At 43.2% G+C, this 22,914-nt stretch overlaps 1 protein-coding gene across 3 annotated transcripts in view; it reads left to right on the top strand.

Annotated features, from left to right (window-relative positions):
• LOC146692606 (pleckstrin homology domain-containing family G member 3-like) overlaps nucleotides 1–17,723 on the top strand; it is a 38,111-nt gene extending 20,388 nt beyond the window's left edge. For 2 of the 3 annotated variants that reach the window (XM_085432750.1, XM_085432748.1), the window contains 11 exons: nucleotides 7,008–7,139; nucleotides 7,751–7,933; nucleotides 8,028–8,120; nucleotides 8,207–8,293; nucleotides 8,374–8,407; nucleotides 8,506–8,607; nucleotides 8,687–8,719; nucleotides 9,124–9,134; nucleotides 12,294–12,395; nucleotides 12,583–14,041; nucleotides 14,928–17,723. In XM_085432750.1, coding sequence (XP_085288876.1) covers nucleotides 7,008–7,139; nucleotides 7,751–7,933; nucleotides 8,028–8,120; nucleotides 8,207–8,293; nucleotides 8,374–8,407; nucleotides 8,506–8,607; nucleotides 8,687–8,719; nucleotides 9,124–9,134; nucleotides 12,294–12,395; nucleotides 12,583–14,041; nucleotides 14,928–15,799 — 3,108 coding nt within the window. In that variant the 3' untranslated portion in view covers nucleotides 15,800–17,723. Of the gene's footprint in view, nucleotides 1–7,007; nucleotides 7,140–7,750; nucleotides 7,934–8,027; nucleotides 8,121–8,206; nucleotides 8,294–8,373; nucleotides 8,408–8,505; nucleotides 8,608–8,686; nucleotides 8,720–9,123; nucleotides 9,135–9,305; nucleotides 9,602–12,293; nucleotides 12,396–12,582; nucleotides 14,042–14,927 lie in introns of all 3 variants that reach the window. The other variant, XM_085432751.1, reaches the window with a different exon arrangement.
• Nucleotides 17,724–22,914: the final 5,191 nt, after the last annotated feature.

Genomic DNA, 22,914 nt, shown 5'->3' with positions numbered 1-22,914 from the left:
CTGCGTGTTATTTCACCATCTTATTGATTCAAATGCTCCATCCTTATGTGGTTTGCGACATTATGTTTATCCACTCTGTCTCTAAATGTTTGAAGAATTTTCAAGTTTGGGGTCAAATTTTGAGAATTTGACCATAAGTGAAAGTTATGGTGTTATCACCCCCCTTCGGGGCTTACCTTTCCCAGTTTTGATGATATTCCTCCCTATTCTTTGCAAATACCCCCTGTTGGTGGCGAGAAACTGTTGGTGTGGTCAAGTGGGTGCTATAGAAACAAAAGCTCAGGACAGAACAGTTATCAGTCATGTACTTCATACAAATTTTGCATATATTGAATTTCATATTGATCCTCTGAGTGTAATGGTACATTTTAATTTGAATTTATCAAAACTAAACACAATAGGTTTTCTTTCTTTACTTTGCTCTTGTTCTTTTTCAGTATCAAATGTCCCTGTCGATTATATTCTACTTTTAATAACTTACTATTTCAAGCGAGAACCTAAATCACGTGGCCCAATGTTTGTTATTGCATATCTCTATTCTGAATGTGGCAAGTCATTCATAGGTATTGTTAAAGTTTTGGCGATTTTCCTCTATAAAATTTAATTAACTTTTTACAGTGGCCTGCTATGGTTAATAATAACATATTCCAGTCATGAGTGATATCAAACGTTTTTCTCCACTGTAGCATTTGGCATTCCCAATAATATAACATGATACCTTAATCAAAACACAGCTAATATAGCACAGTTTTCTTAATGCAAGCATCAGTAACTCAAAATCAGCAACCAAAGTGTTAAGTCTGCAGTTCATACTCATGTGAAGCTACAGTCTCCTCCTCCAGTCTCTCTTATCCTCCTGCTCCTGAAAAAAACAAAACAAAGCGAAGCATCCACCCTTCTCTTGTCCGCTGGGTGAATTGTTTATTGGCATTTATTAATCCTAAAGTGGGTGCAGTCATTGTCTCAGTATCAAGTCAGTCAAAACTTTTAGTCGTCAGTCCATCACAGTCCATTCACATGCATACCTCCATACACATTCATACCAGATGTTGCTGATAATGGAGTCTCACGCGCAACCTATTCGAGCATCCATCACCAGCAAGATGACGTCATCATTTTAAAGGAAAACAATTCTTTGTTCTTTTGTTCTGGATTGACTCGCTGCAATCCTTTTAGACTCAGGACTCATATGATCAGTGTCCCATATAAGTGAATTTCTCCCAAGCCAATTACAATCATGGAGAGACACACTTTGCAACTGTTTTTATAAGAATATTTCATAGCGCTTTAAATTTCAATCTTTCAGGCCTGGTTTAAAGAGCTGATTGTTAAATCATAAACTCACAAAATATCAACATATCACCACCGGTGGATCACACTTCTCAGATTTTCTTATCTCAGTGCACTGTAACAAAAACGAAAACAGACATAACCAACAAAATACTACTAAAATAACACAAAACTAGGGCCCGTTGCAGACATGTCCAAGCATAAAACTATCCCTCTCTCGCTTACGAGAAAGAACACAAGCCAAAGCTCACTGATAAAATCAAGCTAGCGCTAAGCAAAACCAAAAAAATCAACCAGAAATTCACAGGAACGTTTTGCTTCCTGCCGGGACAATATTGTGTGGGAATGAGAACCTTTTGTTCCTCCTTGAATTAAATCTCAATCACAGAAAATGCCGTACTCCAACCTAAACTTACACTATTAATTCATCATTTTCACTCTGTGCCACTGTTCCTCATCAGGGCTGTGTGGAGCACAGCAAAGAATTCAGTCAAGGCCTTGAGCCACAAACAGACATCACGCACAGACATTGTTTTCCTAACCAAACCGTTTTAGACCTTATTCCTAAAATCTACATAAATGCCCTCTGAGTGACATATAACACATTCTAAGTAATCAATGGTAATCAATGGTAATCAATGGCTCCTCATAAAAATTATGCATTGGGATGTTTGTGTGCAGCATTTTGCATATCAGCATAAGCAAAGCATTCTTCATTGCATCAGCGTGTATGTGTGTGTGCGTGTGGATCACTCTTCATTGCACAAGCGTGTGTATGTGTATGTGTGTGCATCACTTCTCAGTGAATCATCATTCCAGTGTGTGTGTGTGTGTGTGTGTGTCATTTCTCACTCAATCAACGAGTGCACGTGTTCATGTGTGTATTTCACTTCATTCTGAATCTGTGTGTTTGTAGACATGTGTGTGTGTGTGTTTCTCTTCATTCTGAGTCAGTGCATGTAGATGTGTGTGTTTGTGTGGGTGTTCGTGTTCATCACTTTCCTGTTCTGGTGTTCTGGGTAAACCACGGCCTGAAGCATGCCCTGGGGTCCTGCCCTCCTCCTTTTCAGTCTGTTTGCGACCATTGCTGTTGCTGCTGCTCAAAGTTCAGTCCGTCCTGGTTCTGACCCCAATTGGGGCAGTCCTTTCTCCAGTGTCCATGCTCACCGCAGGTGAAACCTGCATCTTCTCCTGTGTTTTTTGTCCATTCTGAGGTGCCTTCTGTCCTCAGTTACTCCTTCTGTCTCGGTCACGCCCTTTTTGCTGCCCGATCCTCCGTGTTGGTCCATCACTGTCCTGCACAGTGTAAATGCAGAGTTATCAAGGTCAGCATTCTTTTGCTCGGCCTTACTTTTCCTTTGGGCTTGGCGGGCGTCTCGTCACAGCTCTGTCAGCTTTCCCGTGTAGTGAAACGGGCCTTAGGTTTAGTGCTCTCCGTCTCTGCTGCATGAGATCACATTCCTGCAGCACTGTTGACATTTTCAGGTCGTTGTTGTGGGTCCAGCTGTTACAGCATTTGGTCAGTGTCACGTATAGGGGAGAGCAGGAGTCCAGTCAGCCTCGGCTTTCAGGGCCGGCAAAGCAGCCTGTAATTAAATATATATAGAGAAAAACAAAAACAAAACAAAAACAGACAAAAACAAAAGCAAACGAACAGGAAAATGATGTTGTGTTGGCTGTGTTATTCAGAGAGGGGAGAAACAACGGGGCAGGCCCTGTGTCAGCCTTCTCTCCCCCCTTTTGTTTTTTTTTTTTTCTCACCATATAATCCACTCATGACCCACCAAGCTGACAGGACATCACAGGTACATATTAAAATTCTTAAGATCATGTTTAAAAGCCCAAAAATGGAATTTTCTTTCATTCAGTAATCACTTGTATCAACCAATCAGCAGAAAACATGTCACAATTTGAATCTTTTAACCCCTAAATTTGTCATGTCTTCACTGGTTGGTCAGACCAGTGTCTTTTTCTTTGAAGTTAAATTGTTGTCCTGCAACCCAGAGAGTTTATTTGTCAGTAATGTATTTATCCTTTAACAACAGATGTATGTTAAGTTTCGCTGCTTTAGCCTTGCTGGAAAATCTTCACATGTTCATGAGTGTAAGCTGTTTCTTCATTGCGTGTGTGTGCATTTGTAGGCAGGCAGGTTAATTTTATCTTTTTCTCAAACTAGGCGTTACCTTAAAAGGAGCCTTTCTCTCAGATTTCTCTGCTTGTGTGTGTTTTTGTTTCACCTTTTTGTTGTGATGCTCCGGGCGCCTTCCCAACCTCCACAAGTCCGTTGGCCCCAATTTTATGTGTTAAAGACTTCTCTTAATTCCTCCTCTAATTCTCTCCTTGCTGCTGTCTGTTTCACAGCTGCTGATTCGTGCTGGGTGTGGTTCCCATTACCTATAATTTTGCTTCGGCCGCTGTGCTTGTGGGGGCAGTTGGTCCAGGTCCGCAGCTTCCTGTATTAACACACTAAGAGATTTATTTAATTTCATTTTCATCACTGTTAAACAGATAAGCAGGCAACACGCCTACCTTGACAGCGTCATAATTCTCCACTACACACCTCTTACTATCTCTCTTTTTTTAATTTTTTTATTTTTATTACACCACAGAGTAATACACCCAATTATGCCCGTCTATCTCTATGTGGCTCCAAATTCCCTCTTTATTTAATTTCACACTCGTCAGGGGACAGGCACACAACAATTTCAAACCACTGAAGCGAGGAATTCAACCTTTTTATATTTCTTTACTAATCTAGACTCAACCTTTGTTCGCAAAATGTGTCTTGTTCTAGTCCGGAATAAATGTGAACCCGTGATTACACGGCCGTTCCAGTGTTATTTCCGTAGCTAATGCGGGAGTCCTCAGTTCCCAAGTTGCCACCTTGGCATCCAGACGCCGCTGGGCCTGGCCGCGCGTCCACGACCAGGAGGGTCGCCACACCTTGAACAAAATTATTTCCACAGGTACACTAGGCATCAACCTTTGATCCTAAAATGTGTCTTTGCTCTAATGTCCTCCTAATCAAACACATCAACCGTCACTGTCACTGTGTTCACGCTTCACACTCACAAAAAACACACTCAAAACAACACCTAGAGCGCGCTTTACACACAAGACAGCACCCAGAGCGCGCTTCGCAGCTTCGCACACACTCACTCAGAGCGCGCCTTCACACACACACACAACACTTTTCCTCAGCGGGAATTTTACACAGAAACCTCTGAGCTCAACTATTAGATCTTCTTAAAGCACACTGCACCATAGACCAAAATACCCCTTTCTATGCGCTTATGACCGCCACAACGGGGCAAAGTCGCATCATAAAAGTGATGCTTGCATCCCCGAAGTTATACCTGACATCATAAACCAGGTTTTGCTCTATGTACTTCTTGGCAAGTAAAATTTTACTTTGTTTTATGACCGCAGCCCTTAAAACTCGACTGACGCCACAAACCACCGTCAAACCTCTATCCAATGTACTAAAGCTAGCACCAACCACTACTGCACTTCACGGCCGCACCACCGGAACACGGCCGTATCATAAACCAAACCTACGGACGTGTTTCGCTCTCGCGTTGCCAGCGTTCAACTGCACCGTGAGCCAGCATCTGCTTTTCCTTAAATCAACTTCTATTTCATAGCCGGCAAGAGCCAGGACGTAACTGACACCATAAACAAACTTCAAACCTCGACTTCAATGTACTGAACTAATGGCCGCGTCTTCAGAAGAAATTCTAATGTATTATTGCTACAGAGGCCAGTATTAGACAAACTTAAATGTGGAAGGTAAAGTGGCTCCAACTAGTCCAACGTAGTATGTTATTAGTATCTCGGTAGAAGCAGTTTATTTAACACACTGGAATTCAGCCTCAACTTATGTTGTTAGTATCTTGCGCCAAAAACCAGACACCGACAAATTTACTGTGAAAATACGTGTAACTCAGTGAACAGATTAATTTGGAAAGCCCAATATGCACATTTGGTATTTATAATACAACAGGCTGTGCTTACCTTTTTATATTTGGACCGGTCCTCTGTTCACCTCGCCCCACGATCTCACCAAAAGCCAAATCTGCACTTCCTCAGCACACCAAAGATCCGGGTCACACGGCACCAAGTTGTTGAAATCTCCCAATTCTTTGAATCTTTGGGCTGAAGGAGGGACAATACTCGGTGTATTTATGCTCAATCAACAATCATTTATTTCCATACAATTCAACACTTAAGAGCATAAGGACCATCATGATGGGGAGACATGCCTGAAGAGGGTCACAGCAAGTCTCAAAATGGTGACGGGTTGCTCAGCTTTTTATAGTCTCTAGTGGCCCCCATCTAGTCGTAAAAGCCAAAACATCACATTCTTTCTCCGTTACAGCGCCTAAGTTATGACCTCGGCAGTTGTTTCTCTGCTTTCTAAGGTGGGGGTATGGAATGTGGTCTGTCTATCTCCCCTGTCTTAGACACAGAGTCTCCTTCTCTTCATGATTCAACAATAGAACATGTCAAGAAAACAGTGTAACACATTCCCAGCAGATCAAGGATACAGAGTGATGCACATTTATCTAATGAACTAATATGTGAATATGTTCTGTTAACTCAAAAGTATAATGAGAACTAAACTACATACAGCTCACACACTCTATATTAAAGGGTATAATATGATCTACAGCAGTATTCTAATTCAACTACTTTGATTACATATATAAGGTAACATATAATAACAGAATAATCTAATAAGAGGGAGTCTCTTTAATGAAGACTCCTTCAGTCTTCATTAAAAAGAAGACTCAGTCTTCTTTTTAATGATGAGGATGTACACATCATGGACAGGGAGGAATGCTGGTTTGAGCGGGGAGTCAAGGAGGCCACATGAAAAGGGAAAGCCCATCTCTGAATTGAGGAGGGGGCCTAAAGGTACATCTGTCACCATCTTACAATGCTGTGATTGCAGCCATTCCCGAACTCTCTGTGAATGGTACTTGTGGCCATTGATCAATAGGTTTTGATCAGTGTTCATTGATTAATGGTTGTTGATCCATGGTCATGACAATTTTCATATTAATGATCAACGAACTGACCTCACAGCCCATTGTTCATTCAGTGAACATTTCAGTTATTGTGCAAATGTACTGTTTATAAAATTGGGGAAACCTGCAGTCAGCTGAGACTGAAGAAGTCACTTGGATAAGTGATGATTTCTCCCACTGAAAACGTCCAGATGAACAGAATCAACCTTTTGGGAGTCTTCTTTTATTTTTTAGACTATATATACTTTCAAGCATGTATTGGGGAATATTTGTCAGACTTTTTGGTTATTTGGTTTGAAGCTACAGCGTGATCGTGTCTCTTTCATTTTACATAAATAAATTGGTATCATCTGCATAAAATTGTATGTTTTAACCTTTTCATGTATAGTGGACAGCTATCCAAAGGCTGTTTTCAGGTATTTGTGTCAGTGTTGATGGTATACTTGCACATAAACCACTACATTAGACACTGATACATTAGACACTGATGTGTCACTCCATACACAGTTGTCCACCTAAGTGTTTAAAAAATAATGAAGTTCAAAATTATTTTTTTTCATGCCTAAAAATGAATAAAAATACTTAAGAAAAATATCCAGATTGAGGTTGTCATAATTCATGCATGAACGGGTTAAACTGAACATGACTTTATGCTAATTTGTTGGTGTTTGTAATGGTTTTCTTTAGGAGATAGAGAAGCATTTTGACCCAGAGGATGACGGTTATGAGGTGGTAGAGGAGGCTCTCTACACTATGACGGGAGTGGCATGGTACATTAATGACATGAAGAGAAAACACGAACATGCTGTCCGACTCCAGGTAACTAATGGCAAAACAAAGTTTTTTCTATACACACTGTAATTATGACTATAAAGTGAAAAGAAAATATTGGGGTAGGGATAGCTCAGTAGGTAGAGCAGCGGCCCCATGATCGGAAGGTTGAGGGTTTGAATCCACTGAACGGCTACCCTGAGGTACCCCTGAGCAAAGTACCGTCCCTACACACTGTTCCCGGGCACCCAATGGTGAATGGGTTAAATGCAAAGAGGAATTTCCCCACTGGGATCAATAAAGTATACATTATTATTATTATTATTATTATTATAGAAAATAACTTTAAATGAATACATTCCTGTTTTTAGGCTGTGCAGATGAAGTTCTTATCAGAAGGTAAATGTAAGAGAGGCGTGTCCCAGATAAGAACTATTTATTAGCTCTGACATCTTGTGACAGTTTAGAGAGAGTTTGCTCCCAGTGGTGACATTTTCAAACAGGAAGCCCTGCACTGAATTGCTCTGATAAAGGAAATTAAATCTGGAAAGGTTGAACTTTCTTTTTCTACAAAGTTGTTTCAGGGCTTCCTTCCTTAAAAACAAACCAAAACAACCAAAGGCTGGAGTGTCTGAGTGTTTCTGTGTTTGGTTCTTCAGGAGGTTCAGTCACTGCTGCTAAACTGGAAAGGTCCTGATCTCACCACATACGGAGAATTAGTTCTGGAGGGAAACTTCAAGGTCCATCGAGCCAGAAATGAAAGAACGCTCTTTCTCTTTGACCGGGTGCTGCTCATCACCAAACGTCGCGGCGAGCACTATGTCTACAAGACGCACATCTCTGTGAGTGGCAGCAGACAAACATCTAAGAGCTGCAGGTTTTCAGGTCTTTGTTTTAAGTGCAGGTTTGATTCTTAGTTCTGTCTCTTGGTTTCAGTGCTCCACACTGACGCTCAACGAAAACGCCAAAGACTCCCTGAGTTTCAGCGTCATGCATTACAAAAACCCCAAACAGCCTCACACCGTCCAGGTGAGTCGACCTCCACCCGCCAGCCAACATATTTAAGCCTGAGAGGATCGGAGTTCACTCCGTGTTTTTGTCTTTTAATGTTTCAGGCTAAGACGGTGGAGGAGAAGAAGCTCTGGGCTCATCACATCAAACGCATCATTGTGGAAAACCACCAAGCCATCATCCCACAGAAGGTCAGAAGCATCAGTATACTCACCCATTTCGCTCCAGGTGACCAGTGCAGACACCAGTAATGGTTAGTTGTGTCTTTCAGGCAAAAGAAGCTATCCTGGAGATGGACTCCATCTGTGAGTAAACATCTCTTCTGCTGTAGAAGATTAATAAAAGCAAAGATTAATAAGGATGTGATGAAATGCTCCTCTGTGTTGTTGTTGCTTCCCTGTAGATCCTTCCAAGTACCGTTACAGTCCTGAGCGCCTGAAGAAAGCCACATCCTGCCACTCTGACGAGTTCCCACGAGATGCTCGTCAGGGCCGCCGACAGTCAGGTAATCAGATTACCTGGATTACTGATCAAGGTATCTTGTTGTTATTGATGTGTAACGACCAGTTTTGTTTCTTCTCCAGAGCCAATCAAACAAACCCTGAAAAGCAACAAAGGTAAAGTCATTTCATTGAAATCGATTTTGATAAATCTTTGATCAGTATGTCCACTTTTGTGACTTTTGTCCTCATAGTAGTTTCTCTTGGAACGTTTTTGTTTAGGTTGTATTCTGCCCAGGTTTTAGATTTCCTTCTCAGACATGCATTTGGACCTCTAGGTTATCTCTTATAATATTTTGCAGATGTTTATTTCGGGCAAAATTCAATAAAATGTCTGGACTCTAACAGATTGACCCGCTGTGGACCTAATAAGGGTTAGCATGGTAGAAAACACTGTGAGGATTCTGAGGCCTGTTGCTCTCTGGGCTGATTAAAGCTGCAGATGTTAACCGGTAAAGCTGTTGTGTCTAACAAATCTTTTTGCTCTTGTTCTTCTGCTGAATCCCCTGCTGGACTCTCAGCGCTGCTGGAGGTAAGACCCAAACTCATTGAACACACGCCTGCTTGCTGTTGCTCAGATTTAAAGACTGTTTCTTCTGTTTTCTTCTGTTTATGACTCTGTGAACTTTCTGATGTGTTCTTATGAGCGATGTTTCGGTGAGGGTTACTGAGGCTCAGTCCTGCTGTCAGAGCCACACTTTAGTTTTAGGAAGCAGAAACATGATAGTGTGTGACGTCCTGCAGTGCTCAGATGACAGGCGCTCTCTGCGGGCCACCGTCAGCAGCAGCATGCTGGGGGAGTCTGTCACGGAGGAGGAGGCGGAGCTCGGCAGCAGGAAGGACTCGCTAGAGCGCCTGCTGTGCAGCGTGGAAGAGGCGGGTCAGTTGGATGATGCTCTGCTGGAGGACAAGCAGGTAGACGACTTTGCTAGCTCCGTGCTCGCTGCCATCTCCTGCTGGCACGTCACTGTCCAGGCCTTCTTTTCCGCCGCGGGGACGGTGAGGCTTTCCGGTGCCAGCCCAGTCTTCATCACCCGCAGCCCCTGTAATGCGCTACAAGGATGCTGCTGTGGAGCTCAAAGTAACTGCTTCATGGGCATCTAACACTAGCCGAGCTGCATGCTTGGGTTCAACACACTTAACTACCGCAGGGTGACCACATGGGGCAGCGTTTAAAGGAACTGACAATATTTGGATGAAATTCATTGTTTTTTGTTTTCCTTCAGTCAGATTGTTTCAGATGGGTCACTTTCTTTGCAAAAGGTTTAGCTTAGATTAGTACAAAGACTGGAAGCAACAGCAAACTGCTAGGCTAGCTTTGTTAAAACCTCACATATATCAAATCAGAAAGATGTTGAGGTTTTATGAGCACTCATGACCTCAGTCATCATCTCTAAAGTCCTAACCTCTGTGAATCTTATCAATCTGTTTATCTATAAGCACATTTAAAAACAACACAGTTGACCAAAGTGCTGTACAAACTAAAAGGTGAAACAAAGACACAACGAGAACAAAACAAAAACTCAGTCACAGTTAAAAGTTAGGGAGTAAGGATGTGTTTTCAGACGGGATTTAAAAATGTCGAGTGTTGGAGAGATCCTAATTTGAAGAGGCAGACTGGTCCAAAGTTTAGGCACAGCAATCGCAAAGGCCCGGTCACCTCTGTGTCTTAGTCTGCTTCTAGGAACAATCAGAAGCAACTTATCACCTGACCTAAGCGTTCTACTAGTTCTAATCCATTATAAGAGACTTAAAAACAAGCAGTATGCTCTTGTTCTGATGGCTAGTTGGTTAGCTAATTCACACACCAACTGTCACGGACCGCCGGGGCAGACCGTGTGGAGTGAGTGGAGGACCCAAGAGCAAACAGAGGTGAGGACACAAAACCGGACTTAACAGAAGGCGAGCCTTTATTGAGGGCCGAAGACTTAAGGAACAAGGCAGCAAAGCAACTGAGGGAAAACCTGAACATAGACTGGGAAAACTATGGCTAAACAAAGTACAAACTAGGACTAGTTAAGGCTGGGGAACTATGACAAGGGGTAGGGGAGATAACACAGTTGACGCGACGCAGACTACATGAAACACAGAGACTAAATACACATGAGGGATGATCAGGGGAAGTGGCCACACATGGGATCACAGCTGACACACATGAACCTAACGACAGGACAGGAGGGTGCAACTGAATACACTGACAATGAATACAGACTTACAAAGTAAAACAGGAAACATGGAAATTAGACACGACAAGAACTAAACATAACCACGCAGACAGGACTCATGACCCAGGGAAACTTAGTACAGGGGAGATGACATAGCTGACAGCATGAACTTGACAGTACAAGACACACAGACATAAACACACGAAGGGCAAGGGAGACTTAATGCAAGGGTAATATATACAAATGGCTGGACTACCTTAGAGAACCTAAACAAACAATAAACATCAAAATAGGCTAAACATAACACACTGGGTCACACGACCCAGGACCATGACACCAACAGGTGTAACTTAGAAGAAGTCTGTGAGAGTCTCTGTGAGGACGTGAGCAACCAGGTCCTGTTTTTAGGTTGGTTGCTGATATGAATGCAGCTCACAGTGTCTGTACAGCCCAAAGTCGCTGAGCCAGCTGCCCAAATATTATGTCCCATGTTTGCTTTTCAAAGGTGGAAATAAAGAACAGGTCCATGCCACATACCTCATGCAAAGTGCTTCAGCTGAAAAATACCCAGCTGCCCACCGTAATCTTTTCACTGAAGGCCATACTGTGGTCAGTGTCTGGAACATTATTTGGTTTGTTGATCATGACATCAGTTTGATGTCTGAATGACATCAGTACCAGGTCAGGACACCAGCGCTGTATTGTAGCAATCCCGGGCGTGCACATTATTCCACAGCAGCGGGAAAAACAACCTCCTTTAACCACAAAAGCATTTTCTGTTATGTTTTCCAACAACACGAGTGCTCTACATTTTCACACTGAGAAATAATCTCATTGACTTCTGTGCCTCCTGCAGTGTCTCCGTCAGTACCTCCTTCAGTGCCTCCTTCAGTTGGGGACATTGACTTTAGAAGTTGTTTATTGTAAACAGAAATGTGAAATGTGAGCAGATTAATGAGGCACACTGACAGTTTTTCTTGGATCAAATGTTTTTGCTAAGCGAAGGTTGTCTGTATGCACTGAAACACCCGACTCTGGAGAACAAACAAACAAAGACTTCCCAAAAACTGTTCCTGTCGTATTAAAGAATGAGAACAGCTCTTTGACTGATTTTGGCTTTTTATCTTTGCAAAGTTTAAAAGTTGTTGTTTTGTTGTTTTTTTTCCTCTGGGAGCTTCTTCGAACATTCGTCCTGCAGCTTTACATCCATCTTTGTCTTTAGTGCTGTGAGCATGAATACGATTGGTGATTCCGTGTTTCTAGGTGTGGTTGGATGAACTGGACATTTGCTGCTGCCTCTCAAAGTTTTGTTGCATTGATTTGCATTGATGGCTGCTCTGTATCATGTAATAAATAAAGGTTCAGTTCACACAATAATAACAAACACTCTTTAAAACCGAGTAAGAAGCTTTTCCATGAACGACACTAATGACTTCTTGGTTTGATTTTTTTTAAATCATATTATAAAAACTTTTCTTTTCCTCCAGCATTTCTTGACTTCCTGTTCTGTTTGTTTTTTGCTGAAGGAGACAGAGGGAGGCAGCGTCTCTTCAGACAACTCTAACAAAGAAAATGGACAACTCCCTGAAGAAGAAGAGCCAGGTGGCACCGAGCCGACACCTAAGCAGGTAAGTAACACTCAGTCGCTGACTTGCAGTTGTGAGGCCATCTCCATCTCCAGATCGCCCAATCTCTGGGCTGTCAGTGCTTGTTGATTTTGAGGGGTGGGGGGTGTTTGCAGGTGGTCGTAATCTCTTGCATCATGGCTGTATTTCCCACCTCTAATTACTGCTTCTGTGTTTTTGTCCTGTCCAGCCAGCAGTAGAGAAGCTACCACAGGAGAAGATGTCTGAACCAATCTCAGAACCAGAACATTTCACTGATCCGACCCCTTCCAACATCTCCAATTCCTGTCGAAATTCAGACAACCTGAAACCTGAAGTAGATCCAGAACCCACAGAGGAGCCATCCTCAGCTACACCTGATTCAGATTTGAAGACCTTGAGCAGTGGGGAGTCCTCTGATGATGAGGACAACGAGAAGGAGACAGCAGAGAAGGAAGGCGAAGCCACCAGCATCCTCCCGTCCTCCGTCCTGGACAAAGCTAGCTCCATCGCCCAGCACTTCACCAACAGCATCAAGCGAGGCACCGTGGCCCAGGATGACGCCCGCTCGCTCGGTTGTCCTTCACCTCGGTTACCCAGCAGGAGTGGCAGCAGCCTCAGCCTGAGTGCCGAAGCAGACGACCGACCTCCGCGGCTCTGCAGCTTTGTTGCCGATCCTGCAGAGACCTTCGGTGGGTCCGATTTGACCATGTTGTCTCCTCGAGATGACAGTCTCTTTGACAGCGACCGAAGCATTAGGCGAAGACGGGACTCCATGCTGTCCATGCAGGACCAGCTGCTCATTGGGAAAATCAAAAGTTACTATGAAAATGCTGAAAACCAAGATGCCACTTTCAGTCTTCGGCGCAGAGAGAGCCTCACATACATACCATCTGGGTTGGTCAGGAGCTCCGTCAGCCGGTTCAACAGCACCTCGACCTCCTCCACCTCCACTGTGGACCCTACTTATGCAGAGTCACACTCTGCTTTACCCCAAAACACCCAGGATCTTATGGGCTGTAGTGGCTCTTTGGACTCTTTGAAGTCTGAACAAAGAAGCACTGATCCAGAAGATTCAGAAGGCAGCCAGGGGTCCAGGTCTCAAAGTGTGCAGGATAATCTCTCTGATGATGAAGACTTCAAACCTTCATCTGAAATGATTAAGATCTGGCAGGCGATGGAGCGAGACATCAAAAGATCCCAGAGTGAAGATGGAGGGCAGGATCAAACCAAAGAAGCTGCAGTAACCTCCAGAACCTCCGGCCTTTCTTTCCCAACCAAAAACTCTTCCCAAGAAAGCAGAGCTTCTGATCTCAGAACAATCAAAGAAGAGTTGACAAGCCCTATGCCCCTCAAGCCCAAAGCCTCGGAGGTGAACCGGACAGGAAGCGTGAGGGACACGCTAAAGATGTTTGGGGAAGAGGCTGCTGTCCTCAGGGCTCCAGTGCCTCAGGTCAACCAGCTGAAGGTGGAGGCAGAAAAGGACCACCCCAGTAGCGCTTCAGACCAGGTGGTCGAAGTGGACAAGATGGCGAGCAAAGTCCTCCACCTGGCTCGTCAGTACAGTCAGCGAATCAAAACCTCCAGTCCGATGGTCCGACAGCGAAGTCAGGGTCTCCTATTTGGAAAGAAGAGCTTAGCCAGTGTGGTAGAGGAGAGGGAAGGTTCGGGTACGTCACTTTGCACACTGCTTAACATTTCAAACCAGCAATCCTCAAGGAAATCTATCTATTGATTGTCTATGTGACCATAGGACCACTAAATCTTCAATCAACGCAATTCAGAAACTGTATTTAATTCTCTTTTGACTTCTTGACATTCACCAGATCATCAGTGACCTTTTGAGGTACAGTTAGGGTTATCGATCGTCAACCTATCCATTTTATATGAAATTCTAATTTAGAAAATCAGATAGTACACCTGTAAGGTGATAACACAAAGGAGAGACTGGATTAAAAATGTATCTTTTTTTATATACCATGTACGGGAAAAGTGTGATGTTAACCCTGACCATACTCTGAGTCCTGCACGGGCTCGATGACCTGCTGGATGTTAAGAGATTAATTGTTGTAAATGTTTGTTCTGTGTGTTTGCAAAACTGGGTATATATTCAGTCCTGCTCAGCCTGAGCCTGCCCTGCCTTCAGCAAACTCTGCTTCTTTAAATAAACCATTTCCTGTTGAGCAACCGATCAGTCCAACCTGCCCACACATGCTTAGTCTGCACCCGCTGCATGAAAAGAAAAACAAAAAAACAATGGTACCACATGTAGTTATAACACTGTACTGCCACCTTCAGGTAAAGATGGTAAAATGCGCTGCTTAGGGGCAGATTATAATCTGAACAGCCTAAAGTGATGAGCCCATCTTTCCTGAAGCTGAAGTAAAATATCACAGCTGCATGTGGTACCATTGTTTGATTTATGTAGAAGCCAAACATATGTTTATGGATTATTACGGCTTTTGTTAATCATTTCTGTCAGTTATCGGAACACTGTAACGATCAAATTTAAGAGTGATTTAAATATGTTTCGTTTGTTTTGTTTTTTTCTGGCAGGTAAATCCAGCCTGACTCTGCCGCTGGTTTCTCATAAGCAGGCAACTTCTTTGCCGCTGAGTCCCGTAAACCACGTGAGGTCTTTAACCCTCGGCTTCACCTCCAGCTCAGCGGGAAACTCCAGGGGCGTCTCCTCGGGCCGGCCTCACTCTCGCAGCCCCCTCAGTCCACCTCCTCCCCTCGAAGGCTTCAACTGGCCCGATGTCCAGGAACTCCGTTCCAAGTACTCCGCCAACAGCTGCTCCCAGAAGAGCGCAGTCAGTCGAAGTCGATCCATCCCGGAGCAGTTCGACAGCAGTCTGAGGAGGCACTCCAGCTGCTCCTCAGGCTGCTTCCTCGCTGATGAAGCTCCCAGAAGGGTTTCTTCACAAAGGCCTCACAGAAACGCCAGCCAAGAGGAACGCAGCAGACGGCTCCTCAGAGCCAATTCCCTGGATCCTCGGCTGAGTGAATCTCAGATGAGTGAGTTGCAAAAGCTCCAGGACCAGGTGGCAAACGACGGTTACTACATTGCAGCTGAGGCCCCCCTAACAAACGACCCCGAACACAAGATCATTGTCATGGAGAAGTTTCCAGAGCCAGAAGAAACAGCCAGAGACAAAACAGATGAAAGTTACGTCCAGATCCGTTCACCCACCAGCAGAGAGAAGATCTCCATCATGGCTGTCATCGACCGGTGCCGGGCCTACCAGGAGTCTGACGAATACCAACAGAGGGAGGAACTGAAGGCCAAAACCGAGCAGAACAAGTCCACAGCATTGTCTGCTGATCAAGATGTTTCCCAGAAAACGAGATCAACCTCAGGACCGAAGGCGGAAGGTCAGCAGAGCATCGTGAAGAACCTGAGGGAAAGGTTTCAGAGCCTGAGCTGAAGAGAGAGTTGTCCGAGCTCTCCTCTACATGTTACGACTCTCAGTTTCTAACCAAAGATGTAACAATGACAAGCTGCTCAAGTTTTAATGATGACATAATTATTTAATTTATGTGAGCATGAAAGGAAAAGCTGTTCTAGCATGTGGTAATGGCACAAATGTTCAGGGGGGTGAAATATTAAAACAAAGAAGTTATCATATGTGTATATAAAGTCTGCAGTTAGAATTCTTTCTGCTATCTGAGAAATGTAAATATCTTATTGGAAATCTTGATGGGAGCACCTTTCTGTGCAGGATGCCATGTTTTACACAGGGTTATTACATCATTTTCTGTCCAGGTGGAATCAGGACTACACTAAGGGATCACTTAAAGCTCCAAACTGCAGCCACTTAAACTTAAACTTTAAAGCTCCACTGTGAGAGGACTAACCACTAAACTCACATTCATTCCCGGTGTAAAAAGCGACCAGGTTGAGTGTGTGCTGTGTGCCAAGCATTTCACCTCTTCACCTGACCTCCCTGAAGCCCCAACTCCTGTGACTCAGAGGTCAGACTGATGCAGTCGTTTGGAATTACTGCAGCACTCGATCACTGATTTTAAATTTCAGAATATGGATTTTTGGATTTTAAAAATATGGAGGTCTACATTGTCAGCACCAGACTCACCTCTTTGTTTTCAGAGGTCTTGTTGCAGAAATTACAGCCTTCATATTTCACTTGTTTGATGGTGATTTTATCAGAGACCACCCATTCCTTGGTGATAATGAGTCTTTGAACAGTCACCTCTGAATCACCAGAGCTTGGTTGGGGTATTTGGACCACCCGGAGCAGCGGGGTGTTGGTAACGCCACCGTTCGGTGAGGTCAGATTGTTCTTTGTGTTAATGTCTGCTTGATATGAAGGCAGCTTTAATCCCTCCCTGACACACAACCACAAAGACCAAACCGTCCTTTAAAGGAGCGGTACTTTATATTGAACTCTCTGTGACTGGCTGCGTTTAGACTGTCTGTAGGGGGATGTGTTGGCTCCAAAAGAAGAGGAAAAGCCCCTCAGAGTTTGTGTGATCTGCACTTTGTGAGTTGGTGTGAGTTGGTAACTAGTAGAGTGAGGAGCTGACCAAGCTGGTCGTGACTGAGGGCTGGGGTGAGAGGCCTCGTCACGATCAGGACTTCCTCTCCCGGATCCGCCTGCTATAGATTCAGACTTTTGAGACTAGAAGACGGTTCAGTGAAGCCAACATGAACGCACCTGATACCTGCACACAGTGTCAGTTATTGATCATCAGCTTCCAGTCACACTGATTGATTGTGGTCACCATGTTAAAGTCAGACTGTTCCTTCCAGTGACTAGAACTTTAAAGACATAACCACGAGTAATTGTTCACGACAGCCAGAGCAGTGCACAGAGCCCCAAACCTGCCTCATTAGAAAAAATAAATAAATAAACACAGGTGATGGATTTATTAACTGTCCAGTAATTACTAAACTGTAAATAAGTGAAGTACAAATGATTTTTTTTTTGTTTGGCCAAGTTCTCTTTTTCCTGTTAACAATCATAAATATTCAACTGTAAAAGTCATTAGTAGTTTATTCAATAATTGATATTTAAAGGAATTTCAGTTTTTGTGCCTTGTTGTATTTCATCATATTTTATGTAAGTCAATATTTTCCTAATAAGTCATGTGTTGGACTCTGCTGCTAGCACTTTGTTCAGAGGCACATGGCAGATTTCAACATGTGACTTCCCACCTGCATATCCTGCTCCTCAGTCCACTGTCAACAGTAATGTGACGATGTCATTTACTCCTTATTTATTTGATCAGATGTAAATAGAAACACATCACCTGTCTTTCTATAAATGTGTGCGTGTGTGTCTACAAATGTGTTTGTATGACGTCTGTTCTGCATTAAAACTAAATATAGAAGAAAAAGCGCGTACATTCTTTACATGTACACAGTATTATGTGTTGGTGTCATGCACACAGTTCTCTTCCTGCAGCATCCCTGTCGGTCACAACGACTCTGCTCATTGGTTGATGGATGCAGGCTCGATTTCATACTGAAGAAGCTCAGAGTCGTGCAGCCAGCTAACGTTAGCGCTCAGACTGCTCCTCTCACATTACTCACCCAGAATTATCATGCTGATAAACACTGTGCACGCCATAATTTGATGTTAAATTTGTGTTGTTTTTTTTAAGTATGATAGAATGACGTAAAGTAATTGATGACAACCATCATCAATTACTTTGCGTCATCCCTCCACGATGATGATGGTGGTTGTCATCAATACTGTAAAAGAAGCCTGTACAGACATTTATTACACACCCAGTGTGTAAGGTTTACACTAGGGCTGGGTATCGTCACTGATTTCTAGAATTGATTCGATTCCGATTCACAAGGTCCTGAATCGATTTGATTCGATTTGAATAGGGGAAATTTTGCCTCAGACAGTCAGAAATATTATAATTCTGTACTTATCAGTACATATCTATATTTTTATAGATAAAAAGAAAGCTGATACTTGTGAGCAGAGATGGGCAGTAACGCGTTACTTGTAACGCGTTACTGTAATCTGATTACTTTTTTCAAGTAACGAGTAAAGTAAGGGATTACTATTGCAAAATCGGTAATTAGATTACCGTTACTTTCCCGTAGGAACGCTGCGTTACTGCGTTACTAAAACCGTGATTTTTTTGCGAGAATGTCTCATGACAGTGACGTAAGCAAGTGCGACGTTGGTGACAGCAGCTGTGTGCAGATCAACAATGGATAATATATCGAGTGCGGGAGAGAGTATGAGCGTGCAGCGTTTAAAGTGTGGAAGTACTGACCTTACTTTGAGTTTGATTCCATAAAAAGTGACAAAAACATTAGCGTCCATCGTGCGTGGGAAGAAAACTTCTTTTTACAGCGAAAAAAACCCCTAAACTTCCGAGCAAGCACCGAGTACCTACGACGTGATGGGAAACTCACAGAGACACTCGCGCGGATTCTTCAACTGACCGCAGCACACCTGCACCAGGGTAACCCTCCGCCTACCCTGCTCCTGCTTTACAGGTGAAAATAGAGCAAAAGGACCGCTGAGTCTTTGACTTTATTTATTTTCTGCTGTGTTTTACTTGCATCTGTTTGAAAGAGTGAGTGAAAACACAAAAAATATTTTATTTTATGTGCTGGAATGTGTAGAAAATAGGTTTAAATGTTAAACTAATTTATTCAAGTCAGAGAATGTTGCATATAATTAAATGTTTTGCTTGATGCATAAAGTTAAAAGATTAAAACTGATAAAACAAGTTTTAAAAAGAGACTTTTCCATTTGATTACATTTTGTATGATGGATTATGTAGAAAAAGTAGAATTGGGCTGAAAGATCTATCACTTTATCACCTCTTCAGGTTGTAAATCGTGTTTTTAAAAAGTAACTAAGTAACTAAGTAACTAAGTAATTAATTACTTTTGAAAATAAGTAATCAGTAAAGTAACGGGATTACTTTTTTGGGGGAGTAATCAGTAATTAGTTACTGATTACTTTTTTCAAGTAACTTGACCAACACTGCTTGTGAGACTTTATCAAAGGTGTAAGCATCACAGCAGATGCCTTTGTTGCAAAGTAACTGAGGATAAAACACAGGAAAAACATGAAGGCGGTTTTCCTGGTCTCGGTTTTTATATCAGATGACCTTAAAAATATTGTGCAGTCAAAAACGAAGACAAGCAGAGCAAAGTTGTTGTTTTTTTTTTGTTTTGTTTTTTTTGCCTGTCCCGTTTGGTTCTTTTGCCATCAGAATTATTGTCTAAAGGGGAAGAAAGATGCCCAACGGATTTACTATACCAAATGGACCATCCCAGCCTTGCCGTAATATCTATTTGATTCACCTTTTATTGTTTATTTTATTTTTCATTTTCACTTGTTAGATATGGGACAGACTTGAATGAGGAAAAGAAAAGGGAGAAAGAAAGAGGGAAAGAAAAACAGCAGAGAAGAGGGACGGGGATAAAGGGCAAAAAACAACAAAATAAGCAGACAAAAAAAATACATATATCAATCACCTGGATCACCTGTTGAGAAAGAAAAAAGTAAATACTAAATATTAAACATTCTGCAGCATGCAAGATCGACAGCGCACAGTGTGCTTTGAGGTAGGAGCCAAAAAGGGTGTAGTTTGTGTGTGTGAGCACCCGTGTGTACACCTGTGAGCATGAACGCGCTTGTTTTTAAAAGGTTCCTTCATGTAATGATCTGCTAGAGGGTGTGGGGGGGGGCACAGCCCCGTCCTCCAGGGCATGAAGCAGATATGGAGGAGATCAAAACTCCAGACTTCCAGAGGCCCCCAGAACACAAGAGACCAAGGAAGACCAACAGAGGGGCAGCCGCGCCACTGTCCCAGAAAGAGCTGAGGAGAGTCCCAGATGAGGACTCACTCAGCAGCAGAAGCCAAGGGGGGTTGCAGTGACGTGCCCGTCAGCTCCACCGGCAGCCAGCGGTGCCAGAGTGACCAAGCCCCAGGCCGAGAGGCCGAGGGCACCCCACCCCCGAAGTGGCCCGAGTGAGCCCCAACAAGCAGCCACCAAGGAGTGAGCCGGTGTGTACCTGGACGCCCATCCCTGGACACAAAGAACCACCAACGCACCGATGTCTGAGGAAGTCCGCCACTGGCAGGGGAAGTGGTGGGGGGAGATAGGCCTCCAAACCTTGGAGGGCCCGAGATGTCCCCAGAGAGGTGGCGTCTGATACCCGACCTGACATATGGACAAAGACAAACAGGCACACACAGATACAAACATCCATTCCCACCCTCGTGCTCTCATATGCAATTACTCAGCACTCACCCAACGTGGAGACAGACATAAAGAGACGCTGTACACACGATCACACTCCCCAAGCGTACTCTAAGCCCCGGGTCTAGGTACCCTTGCCCCTGGAGGGGGAAGCTACTCCCAGACCCAGGTGGTGTTACCCTTTTCCCTGGGGTGGGGAGAAACAGACCACTCCGACTCCGCAGCAGCAGGGAGGCCCCATATTCCAAACCCCAGGAGACCAGGAGATGTCCTTACTGAATCATCAGAGCTGAACAGGTGATGGAGAAATAGGTTTACCTTTTGGGTGACATGAATGAGCTGAAGGGAAGTTATGAACTGTTTTAGAGAGACAAATAACACCAGGATCTTCTTTTTACTTAGCTGACAGCTGGTAACTGCGTAGGGGCGGGTCTGGCACAGTCAACGGCGGTCCAGGCGTGGGATTTCTCTCGTGGAAATATGCACATTATTTTTTCCTTTCTATTGGTAGGTGGCACAGTGCACTTGTGGCGAGTAACAAGCTAGAGGACTGGTAATCTTGTTGGGTATCCAGTTACGGAAGCAACACATTAACAAGAGAATTCTGAGTAAAACCAAAGTTACTTTCCCTAGTAACTAGTTACTCTGAAAGTAACAAGTAACTTGAAGTAACTGAGTTACTAGTAATGTAACTAAGTTAATCATTTAAAGGAACTTACCCAACACTGCTAATAAATAAGCGAATAATGCAAAAAACAGATTTTTAGCGTTGGGTCCGCGTTTTGTGTTTATGTCTTTGTGCAGAATCCATGTACCTGCTCTCATTTACTGTTTTTGCTGTTTGGTGGTTGTAGAAATTTTGTGAGGTTTAACCTGAGATCCTGGCGTTTTAGGCAAAATACATTTATGTTTAAAAATCGATTCAGGATTTTAATGAATTGATATCACGTTATCCAAGCCAGAATTGATTTTAATTGATAAATCGATAATCAAAACCCACCCCTAGTTTACACCCCAGCTGCCCTAAAGTAACAGCATTAGTAACGTTCATGTTTTTGTACTGGTTAATCCAGCAGTTTGCACAAGCTCTGTAAATGCTTAAATACATTCAGTGTTATTCTCTTTTTTCTTGTTTTTGTTTTTTTTGGGGGTTTTTTCGCCTGTCCCGTTCAGCCCTGATAATCAGAGTTATTGTGACACACATCTGCACCTGGCGCTATCACCACGTTTGAATTCTCGTTTTATGCACATTACATTTGTGACTTTCAGTGTTTTCAGTTTTTGTCTTGCACATAAACCTTTAAACTAAATGAAATGTTTTATTTTCAGCCTACTGGTGAAGGTTCTGGGCTGCCTTTCCTCATAACAGCCATTCCTCAAGAGTCTCCCCATTTAAAGCAATGCACTAACAGGGACTGTAACATCTAGTCCTTTTTACTGAATATACAATAGTATAAGTCGCCCTGCCTCCAGCTAGCCAGTTAGATGGCACAGATTTGGTGCTTCTAGTGGAGTTTAGCCCATTTATTCCCTTTGTACAGGCTAATATGCTCAGCATTGAAAAGACATCAGTAAGAAAGTAGATTTGTCCTCCACAGAGCGTCTCGGCCTAACACAGGCATCTGTTAGCCTCATCGTGCAGTAAGTCTGTGGGTAGATTGACCTTGTGGCGGGAAACTTTGCTAGAATCAGTGCTGGATCAGAAATTCATCCCAGAAACAAACTCACTGAGGGCTGGTTCTGCTGGTTCTGGACCAGCTATAGCTGGTATTTGAACGATCAATTGTTTCACAGGATGACAAGCAAATAATATCAAAACATGAAAACTAGAGCTATAGATTGATTAATTTTAAATGATTTAGTAATAAAAACAAGCACAGTGACAGTACTCCTCACTAACTGTCCAAACTCACCAACGTTGACAGATAATATCAGAGGAATCATGTGGAAGCCTGACTTACACAGCTCAACTATAATGCAATATACAAAAGTACAGGGTGGGCCATTTATATGGATACACCGTAATAACATGGGAATGGTTGGTGATATTAAAGTCCTGTTTGTGGCACATTAGTATATGTGAGGGGGCAAACTCCTCAAGATGGGTGGTGACCATGGTGGCCATTTAGAAGTCGGCCATCTTGGATACAACTTTTGTTTTTTCAATAGGAAGAGGGCCATGTGACACATCAAACGTATTGGTAATGCCACAAGATAAACAATGGTGTGCTTGGTTTCGATGTAACTTTATTCTTTCATGAGTTATTTACAAGTTTCTCTTTGTTCACAGCCATTGACATGTCGAAGAGGTTAACACGTGAGGAGCAGATCGAAATT

This window comes from Copadichromis virginalis, linkage group LG15 (genome assembly GCF_057382275.1).
Source record: "Copadichromis virginalis isolate Kocher_CV1m ecotype Utaka linkage group LG15, C_Virginalis_male_GT1.1, whole genome shotgun sequence".
NCBI classification, from domain to species: domain Eukaryota; kingdom Metazoa; phylum Chordata; class Actinopteri; order Cichliformes; family Cichlidae; genus Copadichromis; species Copadichromis virginalis.
This window is presented reverse-complemented; position numbering and strand designations above follow the sequence as displayed.